The sequence below is a fragment of the Orycteropus afer genome, unplaced genomic scaffold (genome assembly GCF_000298275.1).
Source record: "Orycteropus afer afer isolate SDZICR_OR568_19922 unplaced genomic scaffold, OryAfe1.0 scaffold00240, whole genome shotgun sequence".
Classification (NCBI taxonomy): Eukaryota; Metazoa; Chordata; class Mammalia; order Tubulidentata; family Orycteropodidae; genus Orycteropus; species Orycteropus afer.
In genome coordinates this window covers 3,103,914-3,115,767 of record NW_006921827.1, presented here as the reverse complement: position 1 = coordinate 3,115,767, position 11,854 = coordinate 3,103,914, and the positions used below count along the sequence as shown (strand labels likewise).

The following is an 11,854-nucleotide window of genomic DNA, read 5'->3' as shown; positions in this document are numbered from 1 at the left end:
TGCCATGATTCTGCTTCTCTTCATAATACAGCAAGTCCCTCCTGGGGTTTTGCCATGTCTCCTTCTTTAGTCACACTTCATAGGGCTCTTCTCCTCTATGATTCACAGACACCTCTTTCTGACTTAATTAGCAGCTCTCAACACTCTAGTAGGGTAAGAAAGAAGCACCTAATCTCAAAAAATCTTCCCTCTGTTATGTTCTGCCAAGTGTTCTCCCTTTTCTGAGGAGCCTGGGATTTTAGAAATAAAAGCTAAGGTCATCAACAAGCTGTTTCTGCTTTCAGCCCTCCTGTTTCCCTCCCCCAAGCAATGAACACAGTTTTCTACCTGCTTGAATGCAGAGGGAAAGGGTAAAAAAAAAAAAAAAAAAGGAGAAAAGAAAACCAAACCAAAACAACAAAGCAAATCAGAAACATTTTAACATCTCAAAAAATCCTGCCACATTTGAAAGACATGAAAGTTGAATTAGTTGGGAAGATTCCTTTGGGAAATGGAATTGTTCTGGAAAATGTTATCTCTGCAGTTGCAGATACTGTGTTGGATCTGGATCCACAGAATGCTCTGATGTCATCCTTCAGATCAGAGAATCCTGCTGCCAGCCTTATGACCTTTGAACCTTAACAGCCCTGTGGTATAGTGAGCACTGGGCAGTGCTGCTGGTTCACTAAGTGGTTGTTACAGGCTTCTTCATTTAGGAGACTTGACCAGTTTCATTTAGACAAATCATTTAGACAAATTCCCTAAGAGTCAATAAGGTCAACCTCAAGCGAAAAAGATAAGCTGGACAATGGGCACCTTCTAAAGGATCCCTGGTATTATGAAACGACGGCAAAAGAGGAAACATCTAGAAAATGAAGAGTCCCAGGAAACTACTGAGAAAAGTGGAGGTATGTACTGGGCAATCTGTCTGGGTTCAAGTGTTGCTGGCCTGCCTGTGTAAGGGGGGATTAAGGAGACTACATCACCTATGAAGCAGGGAGGAGAGAGACCTGGTATGGGCTGGTGCTGCCATATCTATCCTAAGAGTGTCACTGGTCTGAACGGGCACAGAAAAGTCCAGATGCTCCAAGCTTTGCTGGGATGAGACCTCTCCTAGGGCTACTTGTACCTCTGGGGCTCTGTCAAGCACATAGACTACTGGGTCCCATGTACACAGACTCAGAGTTGCAGCTCTTTGAGTCCCTTCATTCTTTCTTATTCTATTTATGTGAACTTTCCTGGGGTCACTGAGCAGTGTGTGTGTGGGGGTGTGGGGGTGGGTGTGTAGGTGTGCGTGTGTGTTGGTGTGTGTATGTGTGTGAAAGATGCTGACAAAGATGAGTTACAAAAGAGGAAAGAAGCCCAATGAGGCTTTGTTGAAAAATATCTTGAGAAGTGAAATTGTTGTTGGACAGTAGAGTAAGAGTATGTCTTTGGTGGGTTCATATTAAAAGCATAGATATTTCTTCCTTCTCTCAGACCCTTACACTTAAGAGTACATTGTCCCTGTGTGTGGGTGTGTGTATGGAACAATGGGGAAGTGGGGATATAGTGGTCAGAAGACATGAGGTCTGTGTGGTTAACTTCCTATCACCATGCATGGGACTGGATGACACTCAATACATAAAAAACACGTACAAAACTCTTGTTAAATGTCTTCCATGAAACAAGCATCCGTACACCCATGTTGTTGTTGTTAAGTGCTGTCCAGCTGGATATGACTCATAGTGACCCTATGTGCAATGGAAGGAAACACTGTCCAGTCCTGCACCATCCTCATAATTGTTGCTTTGCTTGAGCCCATTGTTTATGCTATTGTGTCAATCCACCACATTGAGGGTCTTCCTGATTTTTGCTGACCCTCTACTTTACCAAGCATGACATCCTTCTCCAGGGACTGGTCCCTCCTGATAACATGAATGAAGTACATGTGATGAAGCCTGGCAATTCTCTCTTTAAAAGAACATTCCAGCTATACTTCTTCCAAGACAGATTTGTTTGTTCTTCTGGCAGTCCATGGCATATTAAATATTCTTTGCCAACACGATAATTCAAATGCATCAATGGTTTTCCTTATTCTTTGTCCAGTTTTCACATACATATGAGGTGATTGAAAATACGATGGCTCAGGTTAGGCACACCTTAGTCTTCAAAGTGATTTCTTTGCTTTTTAATATTTTAAATATTCGCAGCAGATTTATTCAATGCAATATGTTGTTTTCTTTCTTTTTATTGTGATTTGGGTGAGAATGTACAGAGCAAATTCACTTTTCATACAGCAGTTCACATACACTTTGTCTCATGACATTGACCACAATTTACCACAATGCAACAGTTCCCCTCTCACTTCCTCCTGATAGTTACCTCTTCCTTTTGTCCATCCCTCCATGCACTCCTGCCCCCTGAGCTGTCTCCCTGTATATAAGTAGCCCTTCTTTCTCCCATGATTGTTCTTTCCAAGGAGTGTATCTACCTCAGGTAAATGTTCAACTCATATACCTGTCTTTTGTTTGGCTGGAAGCCACAGGTATGGGTTCAGTTCCAGACCTGAAGGGGAGCTAGGGGCCATAGTTTCAGTGGTTCCACCAGGCTCTGTCGACCAACAAACCTAGTCTCCCCCTCCCCTTTTTTTTTTCTTCAAATGGTTTTGAATTTTGTTCCACGTTGATCTCCCTCTCTATCCAGGATCTCCTACATAGATCCCCTTCCAAGTGGTTGACAGTGGTAGCCAGGCACCATCTAGTTCTTTTGTTCTCATAGTCATATAGGTTGTCGATTGGATAGTGTACCAGTTGGTAGGACTAATTTTTTCAATTAATTTCTGGTTTTCTTCATTCTTCTTTGGTCTGGACAAGGAGAGACCCATCATTGCATATAGGTTGTTTTATTTCTTAACTACTGCTTGCATGGACACTGATTGTGGATACAAGTGAAATGAAATCCTTGACAACTTTAATCCTTTTTCCATTTATCATGATGTTGCTTATTGGTTCAGTTGTGAGGATTTTTGTTTTCTTTATGTGGAGACTTTGATCTTCATCAGTAAGTGCTTCAAGTCTTCTTCACTTTCAGCAAGCAAGGCTGTGTCATGTGCATATTTTAGGTTGTTAATAAATCTCCCTCCAATCTTGATCCCATGTTCTTCTTCATATAGCCAGCTTCTTGGATTTGCTCAGCATACAGAAGAAATAAGTATGGTGAAAGGATACAACTCTGATGCATGCCTTTCTTGATTTAAACCATGCAGCATCACCTTTTTTTATTTGAACAATTGCCTCTTTCTCTATAAACAGGTTCCTCATGAGCACAATTAAGTATTCTGGAGTTCCCATTTGTTACAATGTTATCCATAATTTGTTGTGATCCACACAAATGCCTTTGCATAGTCAATGAAACACAGTAAACACAAGTAAATCTTTCTGGTATTTTCTTTCAGCCAAGATCCATCTGAGATCAGCAATTATATCCCTTATTCCATGTCCTCTTCTGAATCTGTCTTGAATTTCAGGCAGTTCTCTGTCAATGCACTACTGCAGGTGTTCTTTTATTATTTTCAGCAAAATTTTACTTGCATGTAATATTAATGATATTATTCAAGAATTTCCACATACTATTGGCTCATCTTTCTTTGGAATAAACACAAATTTGGATCTCTTTCATTCAGTTGGCAAGGCAGCTGTCTTCCCAATTCTTGGCATAAAGGAGTGAGAGCTTCCCACATTGCTTCTGTTTGTTGAAACATGTCAATCGATATTCCATCAATTCCTGGCATCTTGTTCTATGCCAATTCCTTCAGTGCAGCTTGGACTGCTTCCTTAAGCACCATTCGTTCTTGATCATTTGCTACCTCCTAAAATGTTTGAACATCAACCAATTCTTTTTGGTACAGTGACTCTGTATTCCCTCAATCTTCTTTTGATGCTTCCTGCATTATTCAATATTTTGCCCATAGAATTCTTCAGTACTACAACTCGAGGATTGAATTTTCTTTCAGCTTGAGAAATGCTGAGTGTGTTTTTCCCTTTCAATTTTCTAACTGAGTCTTTGCACATTTCATTATAATACTTCTCTTTGTGTTCTTGAGCTGCCCTTTGAAATCATCTGTTCAGCTCTTTTACTTTATCATTTCTTTCATTTGCTTTAGCTACTCTGTTCAAGAGCAAGTTTCTCCCATATGCTGTAGTAAAGAAAAATAATTATACACCTCCACATGCAACTTCTCTAATAAACCACACATAACACATATATAGTTACATACACACCCCACACTTATTCAGTATTCATGTACAACCCATGTGCTTCACAGCCCTCTCTTCCCACATCAAACTCTGGAGATGTATATAGTTATTGTGTTCTTTCCAATTGATCTTGACTCATAGGCAGAATGGCCTCACAGAGTTTCCAAGACTGTTATTTTTATAGGAGCAGACTGCCACATCTTTCTTCTGTGGATCAGCTGATGGGTTCAAACTGCAGCTAAGCTCAAATACGTTGTAAATTGAGGAACACACACACACACACACATACACACACACAAACAAATGGAACTCTTGTAGTGGAGTTGTTAAAGCATTCAGCTGCTAATCAAAAGGTGAACTGTTTGAACCAATCGGCTCCTCTCAGAAAAATGAGGCAGTCTGCTTCCATAAAGATTTATAGCCTTGGAAACCCTATAGGGACAGTTCAACTCTATCCTATAAGATTGCCATGAGTCAGAATTGACTCAACAGCGATAGGTTTGAGCACTCAACTATCAACAAAAAGGGAGTTGGTGGTTCAAACCTACCCACAGGTGCCTCAGAAGAAAAGCCAGGCATTCTGCTTCTAATGGTCACAATCTTAAAAAGTCTATGGAGTGCAGTTCTACTCTGAAACACACCAGTGGAGCAGCTGGTGGGTTCAAACTGTAGCTAAGCTCGAATATATTCTAAATCAAGGAATACACACACACCCAAATGGAACTCTGAAACACACAGGGTTGGTATGAGTTGGAATCGATTTGATGGCAGTAGATTTGGTGTTTTTGTTTATATATATATGTTTGTTTTTTGTTTACATTTATGTATATATCAATCATATATACACACACACACACAGATATACATATGTATATCTATGTATATCTAAACCAAAAACCAAATGCCCTGCCCTGGAATCAGATCCGACTCATAATGACCCCTCCTTGGGTGTCCCAGGCGGTATCACTACGGTAGTAGATTGTCCAACCTTCCTTCTGAGGAGTGGCTGGTGGGTTTGAATTGCAAGCCTTCGGGTTAGCCGTCAAATGCCTTAGTCACTACACCACCAGAGCTCCCATATGTATATATATGTGTGTGTGTGTGTGTGTGTATGTATATATATAAAACAGGAAGAGTATGCATCAGGGTTGTATGCTTTCACCATATTTACTCAATCTATATGCTGAGCAAATAATTCGAGAAGCTGGACTATATGAAGAAGAACCCAGCATCAGGGTTGGAGGAAGACTCTAACAACCTGAGATATGCAGATGACATAACTTTTTTTTACTGAAAGTGAAGAAGACTTGAAGCATTTACTGACGAAGATTAAAGACTACAGAGTGCAGTATGGATTACATCTCAACATAAAAGAAACAAAAATCCTCACAACTGGACCAATAAGCAACATCAGGATAAATGGAGAAAAGATTGAAGTTGTCAAAGATTTCATATTACTGGGATCCACAATCAACACTCATGGAACCAGAAGTTAAGAAATCAGACATCATATTGCACTGGGCAAATCTGCTGCAAAAGACCTCTTTAAAGTGTTGAATAGCAAAGATGTCTTTTTGAAGTCTAAGGTGTGAGCAACCTAAGCTGCGGTATTTTCAATCACCTCATATGCATGTGAAAGCTGGACAATGATCATGGAAGAGTGAAGAAAAGTTGATGCCTTTGAATTATGGTGTTGATGAAGAATACTAAAAGTACTAGGGACTGCTAAAAGAACTAACAGATCTGTCCTGGAGGAAGTGCAGCTGGAATGTTCCTCAGAAGCCAGAATGGCCTGACTTCATCTCACTTGCTTTGGTCATGTTTTCAAAAGGGACCATTCCCTGGAGAAGGATATTATGCTTGGTAAAGTGGAGGGTGAATGAAAAAGGGGAAGACCCTCACCGAGATGGAACAACACAGTGGCTGCAATGATGTGCTCAAGTATAGCAGGGATTGTGAGGATGGTGCACAACTGGGCAGTGTTTCATTCCGTTGTACATAGGGTCACTATGAGTCAGAGTCAATGGCACCCAACAAGAACAATAACCACAACAACAACAACACACACACACACACACACACATATATAACAAAAATACCAAACTCACTGTCATTGAGTCAGATTTGACTCAACAACTCCATGTGTTTCAGAGTAGAACTGAACTCCACAGGATTTTCAAGGCTGAGATCTTTCAGAAGTAGATTGCCTGGCCTTTCTTCTGAGGCACTTGTGAGTAGGTTCAAATCACCAACTCTTATTTTTATTAGTAGTTGTACTCAAACTGACTGCTGTTGAACTTATTCTGACTCACAGTAATGCTACAGGACAGAGTAGAACTGCCCGATAGGGTGTCTAAGGCTGTAAATCTTTATGGAAGCAGATTGCTTTTTCTCCTATAGAATGGCTGGTGGGTTTGAACTGCCAACATTTCCGTTAACAGCCTACTGCTTAACCATGTACCACTAGAGCTGCTTCTTCATCGAGTGCCACCCAGGGACATACATTTATGTTGAAGATTTATATACCAAAACCAAACCCATTGCCACCTAGTCAAATCCAACTCATACAACCCTATAGGACTGAATAGAACTGTCCCACAGTTTCTAAAGCTGTAAATCTTTACAGAAGCAGACTGTCATGTCTTTGTCATGTTAAGCAGCTGGTGGGTTTGAACCACTGACCTTTTTGTTAGCAGCCAAGCACTTTATCCACTGCACCACCAAAACTTTTTCTTTGTGTGTGTGTATACACACACACACACAGGTACAAATATGTTGTAGGAGCTCTGGTGGTGTAGTGGTTAAAACATTTGGCTTCTAACCAAAAGGTTGGTGGTTCAAACTCACCAGCTGCTCCATGGGAGAAAGATAAGGCAGTCTGCTTATAAAGATTTACACCCTTGGAAGCTCTATGGGGCAGTTCTACTCTGTTTGGTTGCTATGACTTAGAATCATTTTGATAGCAGTGGATTTGGTTTTGATTTATATGTTTGAGATATATAAATATATATATCTTTATATATATACCCAGTGCTCACACAAACACAGCTACCTTACACTATCTACCTTAAACTATCTCTAAATATCTCTAGAAGAGCAAATCACATGCCATAAATAACATATCCATACCACATTGTGCAATTGTACCAGACTCACTTTTTACAAGCCACAATAAAACACAGGTTCACCACCATCCCCTTATTACAGTTGCCAGATAAAATACAAGATGCCCAGTTAAATTTTAATTTCATATAAATAATAAATAATTTTTGAGTATAAGTATGTTCCAAATGTTGCAGAGGACATACTTATAACTGCCCCAGCTCCCAAATTATTGTTTATTTAAAATTCAAATTTAACTGGACATCCTGTATTTTTAATTGCTAAATCTGGTAATCCTACAGCATATATGTTTACCATCAGCTGTCATATTATGTATTTACTGTGTTTCTGTTTAGTGTCTGTCTTTCTCTATTAGAATGGAAGCTCCATGAGAAGAAGGACTTTGTTTTGTTCAGTATTATCAGAGTTTAGAATCAGAAATGTATCTAAGGTAGGACAGGTTTGGCATGTACCCTGTGTGCCACTTGAAGGGGAGTGTCACTTGAAGGGAACATCACTGAGAAGATTCTATTAACCCAGAACTGCCCAATGTACTAACTCAAGTGAGGTAGACAAAGAGGCATAGTGAGGAGGGAGCAGAGGGTGGCAATTGCTCCCAGGTGCAAGTCCAAGAAGGCAACAAATGAGGCACAGAATGACATTCTTAGGTGCCACATATATGAAAGGCTGGACTGAGACAGCTGGATAAGAGGGGAGAAGACATTTCTGTTGAGGTGTCACCATTATCAATGTCTAGTCATCTTGAATTGAAGGGGAGTGCAATTTAGAGATTACCCTTGGGCACTTGTTACCCTCTCTACACTCCTGCCTAGAATAGTGGAATAGTATCTGATATATTGTAGTTGCTCACTAAATATTGGTTGAATTAGTAAATGAACCAAATCACAATATGTAATTAGGAAATGTTGCATATTCCTGAGTTGTAAACTCAAATTCTTCATAGACACAGATACACACCTTCACACCATACCACACCTACCCAAGGCTTAGCTGACACACATCACTCTCACACTTCAGAGATACTCACAGTTACTACACAGGCCCACTCCTGACATCACACTAATAAACTATAATTAAATACTAAACCAGACTGTAAGCCCAGGTGGGCATGTGGATTCATCACACCTGCCACATGTCAGATAATGAATATTTCTTGGGTGAATGAATGATACATGAACACACCCAGTCCACTGTATCTCTGTGGCTTTCATACTTTTGTCAGGAGTCTCGAAGTCCCAAGAAGACGTCTCTAAGCCTGAATCCACTGGGGTGACCAAAGGCTGGAGCCTGGTGGTAGGGGAAGTCTCCTCTGCTTCTGAATACTTCTCCTGTGTTTCTTCTCCCCACAAACTTGGTGGTAAGAGTGCGGGGGTCCTTAGATGCTGGGTTCTTGGATATGGAGTGGGAGGGACATAAATCCAAGGGAAACCCAGCTTAAGACATAGAGAATCCTAGGGCAATCGGAGGGGTCAGGACCCTGCCAAGGATATGTTAGGAGACAATGAATATGAGTTTAGTGTGAGACAGCATAAGTCCTGTTTGAGCAAGGTGGGAAGTTAGTGAGGAGGGGCCAGATGTAGGCAGTATAGGTGGTGTAGGCCAGATGGACCAGATTAAGCATCTTCAATGAACTGAGCGGACTTTGCCTTTGCCTTCCAGAGAAGGCACTCACCTGCTGCACTGCAGCAGGACTATTAAGCTCAGGCTGATACCTAACAATATACCCCCACTCCGCAGCCACACAAAGCCCAAATATATAACCCACAATGCCACCTTTTTCTGCACAACAGCCCATGTTCTACAAATCATATCTTAAAAATGTCATAAACCCACATCCTTCTTATAGCATGTACAGCTTACAAATATTTCATGCACACTTCTCCCTTCCCCATCAACTACACACACCTATTAACAGACATATCTTCAGTATTCTAGCACACAGATGAAAATCCTACAGTGACACCAGACACACCACCTTATAATATGAACAACAAATATCCAGATCATTCAACCTCATCACACCATATTCTCACTGTTTTATATCACACTTATTCACTTATGTTACCTCACTTTTGGCATGCTCCACATGTGTCCTTTCATGTTTCTAATTTTCTTTCCCAGGAGTCCAGAAAATACATCAAGACAGCCTCAGGCCTAGATCACCCTTAGCCTGGGTTCAGGAACGAGGGGGGAATCCTTCACCCTCACAACATGTCTCCGTGTCTTCCCCTTCATCCTATAAGACCTGTGTGTCTTCCTGGCATGAAAACAAAGAGGAAAGGGGCCTGAAAATATACTACATGCAGGTACAAATGAAAAAAGGTGTGGCTGTCTCTTGGGAAACAGAGGAATCCTCAGAATCAGTGGAAAGGCAGCCGAGAATGGAAGAAGTGACTCTTCCTGAGGAGGTGCAGGTAGATACGCCTCCCTCTGATGTGTCAACCAGAAACCTCTTATCTGACAGCGAGCCCAGTGGGGAGGAGAAAGACCACCAGGAAAGGGCAGAGTCAGACAGCCCACCACGGTCACCTGCAGTTGAGGAGAGATCCAGGGCTGGGACACCTGATTGGCTGGTGACCATTGAGAATGGCTTCAGGTGCATGGCCTGCTGCCGGGTCTTCACCACCTTGGAGAATCTCCAGGAGCACGTGCAGTATGGGGTCAGGGAGGGCTTCAGCTGCCGTGTCTTTCATCTCACCATGGCTCAGCTTACAGGCAATGTGGAATCTGAGAACACCCAGGAGGAAGACGAGGAGGAAGAGGAAGAGGAGCAAGAAGAAAATGAGGATGAGAACCAGCAGCCCACGAGAGAAGAACTTGGCATGAAGAGACCCTGGAGCCAATGTCCAGGCTGTGTGTTTCATTCTCCAAAGGACAGGAAGTGAGCAGGGGCTGGGTGTGTTGTGGGAACTTTGCCTTCTCCAAGCTAGTACAGGCTCTCCTGTCCAGGCTCATGTCCCTATAAGGGAGATTTGGGGCCTTATCCACTCAAGAAACAACTGAATTGGGGCGGGTTATGGAGTAACTTGGGGCCCTTTCTTCTGACTCAGGAATCTAATAAGTCATGTCTGTACAGCAGGATTTGTCCAGAGATTTCCAGCTCCCACAGGAAGTTCTGAGAATTTCCAAGGGCTGACAGAGCTGTTTTCTTCATTAATAAGTATTTTCTCTATTTTGATCTCTGCCCAGCAATTGAGATTCATGGGCCAGAAGATCCTGCAAGCTGATGTGGCTTTCTCTTGGGAAAGGTAAGGTCTGGGGCCCACATAGTCTCTGAGCCTACCAAAGAGAGCCCAGAGGGATCTCAGGGTAGGGTCTGTTGAAGAGTTGTGGTGGTGGGAGGGTATACTGAGTTACTCTGCAGCTGCATCCACTTTTTCTAAGGATTTGCCTCAATTTACATCAATTAGAAGGTGAAGTTTTGACTGGAAACTCTCTCGGTGTATGCATGATTGATCTAAATTCTAATTGACCTAGGATTAAATACTGCTAGAGGTCCTTCTGTACAGAGAGACCTCAGCACAACTTTAAGGGCCAAGATTGGCCTGAAAATAGGTCAGTGGGCCTGGTAGGATTAGAGGTTTGGGGTCTGAGAGTCTTTAGTCTGAGTTGAGCTCTCACTTTAGATCATGGATATAGTCTTCTGGAAGAAAGGGAAATGTGGGAAGGGAATAATATGGAAATGACCAAAACCAAACCCACTGCCATAGAGTGGAATCCGACTCATAGCAACACTTTAGGAGAGAGTAGAACTGCTCCACAGGGTTTACAAGGCTGTACATTGTTATGAAAGCCTCATCTTTCTCCCATGAAGTGGCTGGTGGTGGGTTTGAACTGCTGACTTTTTTGTTAGCAGCCAAATGCTTTAACCATTGTATCACCAAACCAAAAAAACAAAAAACAAAAAACAAAAAACAAACCCACTGCTACTGAGTCCTTTTGATTCATAGCACCTTTATTGGGTTTCCAAGGCTGTAAATCTTTACAGAATTAAATTGCCTCATCTTCCTCACATGGAGAAGCTGCTGGGTTTGAACCACCAACCTTCTGGTTGGCAGGTAAATGTCTTATGCACTGCACCAGCAGAGTTTCTTATATGAAAGTGAGGTCCCCAAATTTGGAAATGTTTCAGAGACTTCCTTTTGCTGTTGTTGATCTGGGAACAAATACTGTGGTGTGTGTGGCTCTGAGCTAAAAGACAAAGGAAGAAGGCAACTCTGAGTAACAGAGCTCAGATTGCTTTTTGCCAATTCCTGTTCTGTTTTTCAGGGAGAAGAAATGACCATGGACATAGTAGCAGCTGTCATTTCAATGGAATGAAGGAGGATGAAGGGACTAGCTAGCACTCAAGCAATAAAGGTTATTTTCCACACCTTGCCTGGACATGTTAATCCATCCATCCATCATCTACCTGTCTGTCTATCCAGTAGTTGTAAACAGTTTTATATCAATACAAAAGACATTTGACAGCCTTTTACAGTGATAAAAGATTACCTAAGCTCTTGAGGATTGAT

At 41.7% G+C, this 11,854-nt stretch overlaps 1 protein-coding gene across 1 annotated transcript; it reads left to right on the top strand.

Annotated features, from left to right (window-relative positions):
• The first annotated feature begins 817 nt into the window (after window positions 1-817).
• Window positions 818-10,225, top strand: FAM170A (family with sequence similarity 170 member A). The gene is made up of 3 exons (XM_007949166.1): window positions 818-887; window positions 8,563-8,697; window positions 9,462-10,225. The coding sequence occupies exons 1-3, from the start codon at window positions 818-820 to the stop codon at window positions 10,223-10,225; spliced, it is 969 nt and encodes a 322-aa protein (XP_007947357.1).
• Window positions 10,226-11,854: the final 1,629 nt, after the last annotated feature.

What these genes read in the sequence shown, in the direction of transcription:
- FAM170A (XM_007949166.1), top strand. Translation starts at nt 818, where the DNA reads ATGAAACGACGGCAAAAGAGGAAACATCTAGAAAATGAAGAGTCCCAG. An exon ending in AACTACTGAGAAAAGTGGAG is followed by an intron (nt 888 to 8,562) that starts GTATGTACTGGG and finishes TACTTTTGTCAG; the next exon opens with GAGTCTCGAAGTCCCAAGAA. An exon ending in TTCTCCCCACAAACTTGGTG is followed by an intron (nt 8,698 to 9,461) that starts GTAAGAGTGCGG and finishes TTTCTTTCCCAG; the next exon opens with GAGTCCAGAAAATACATCAA.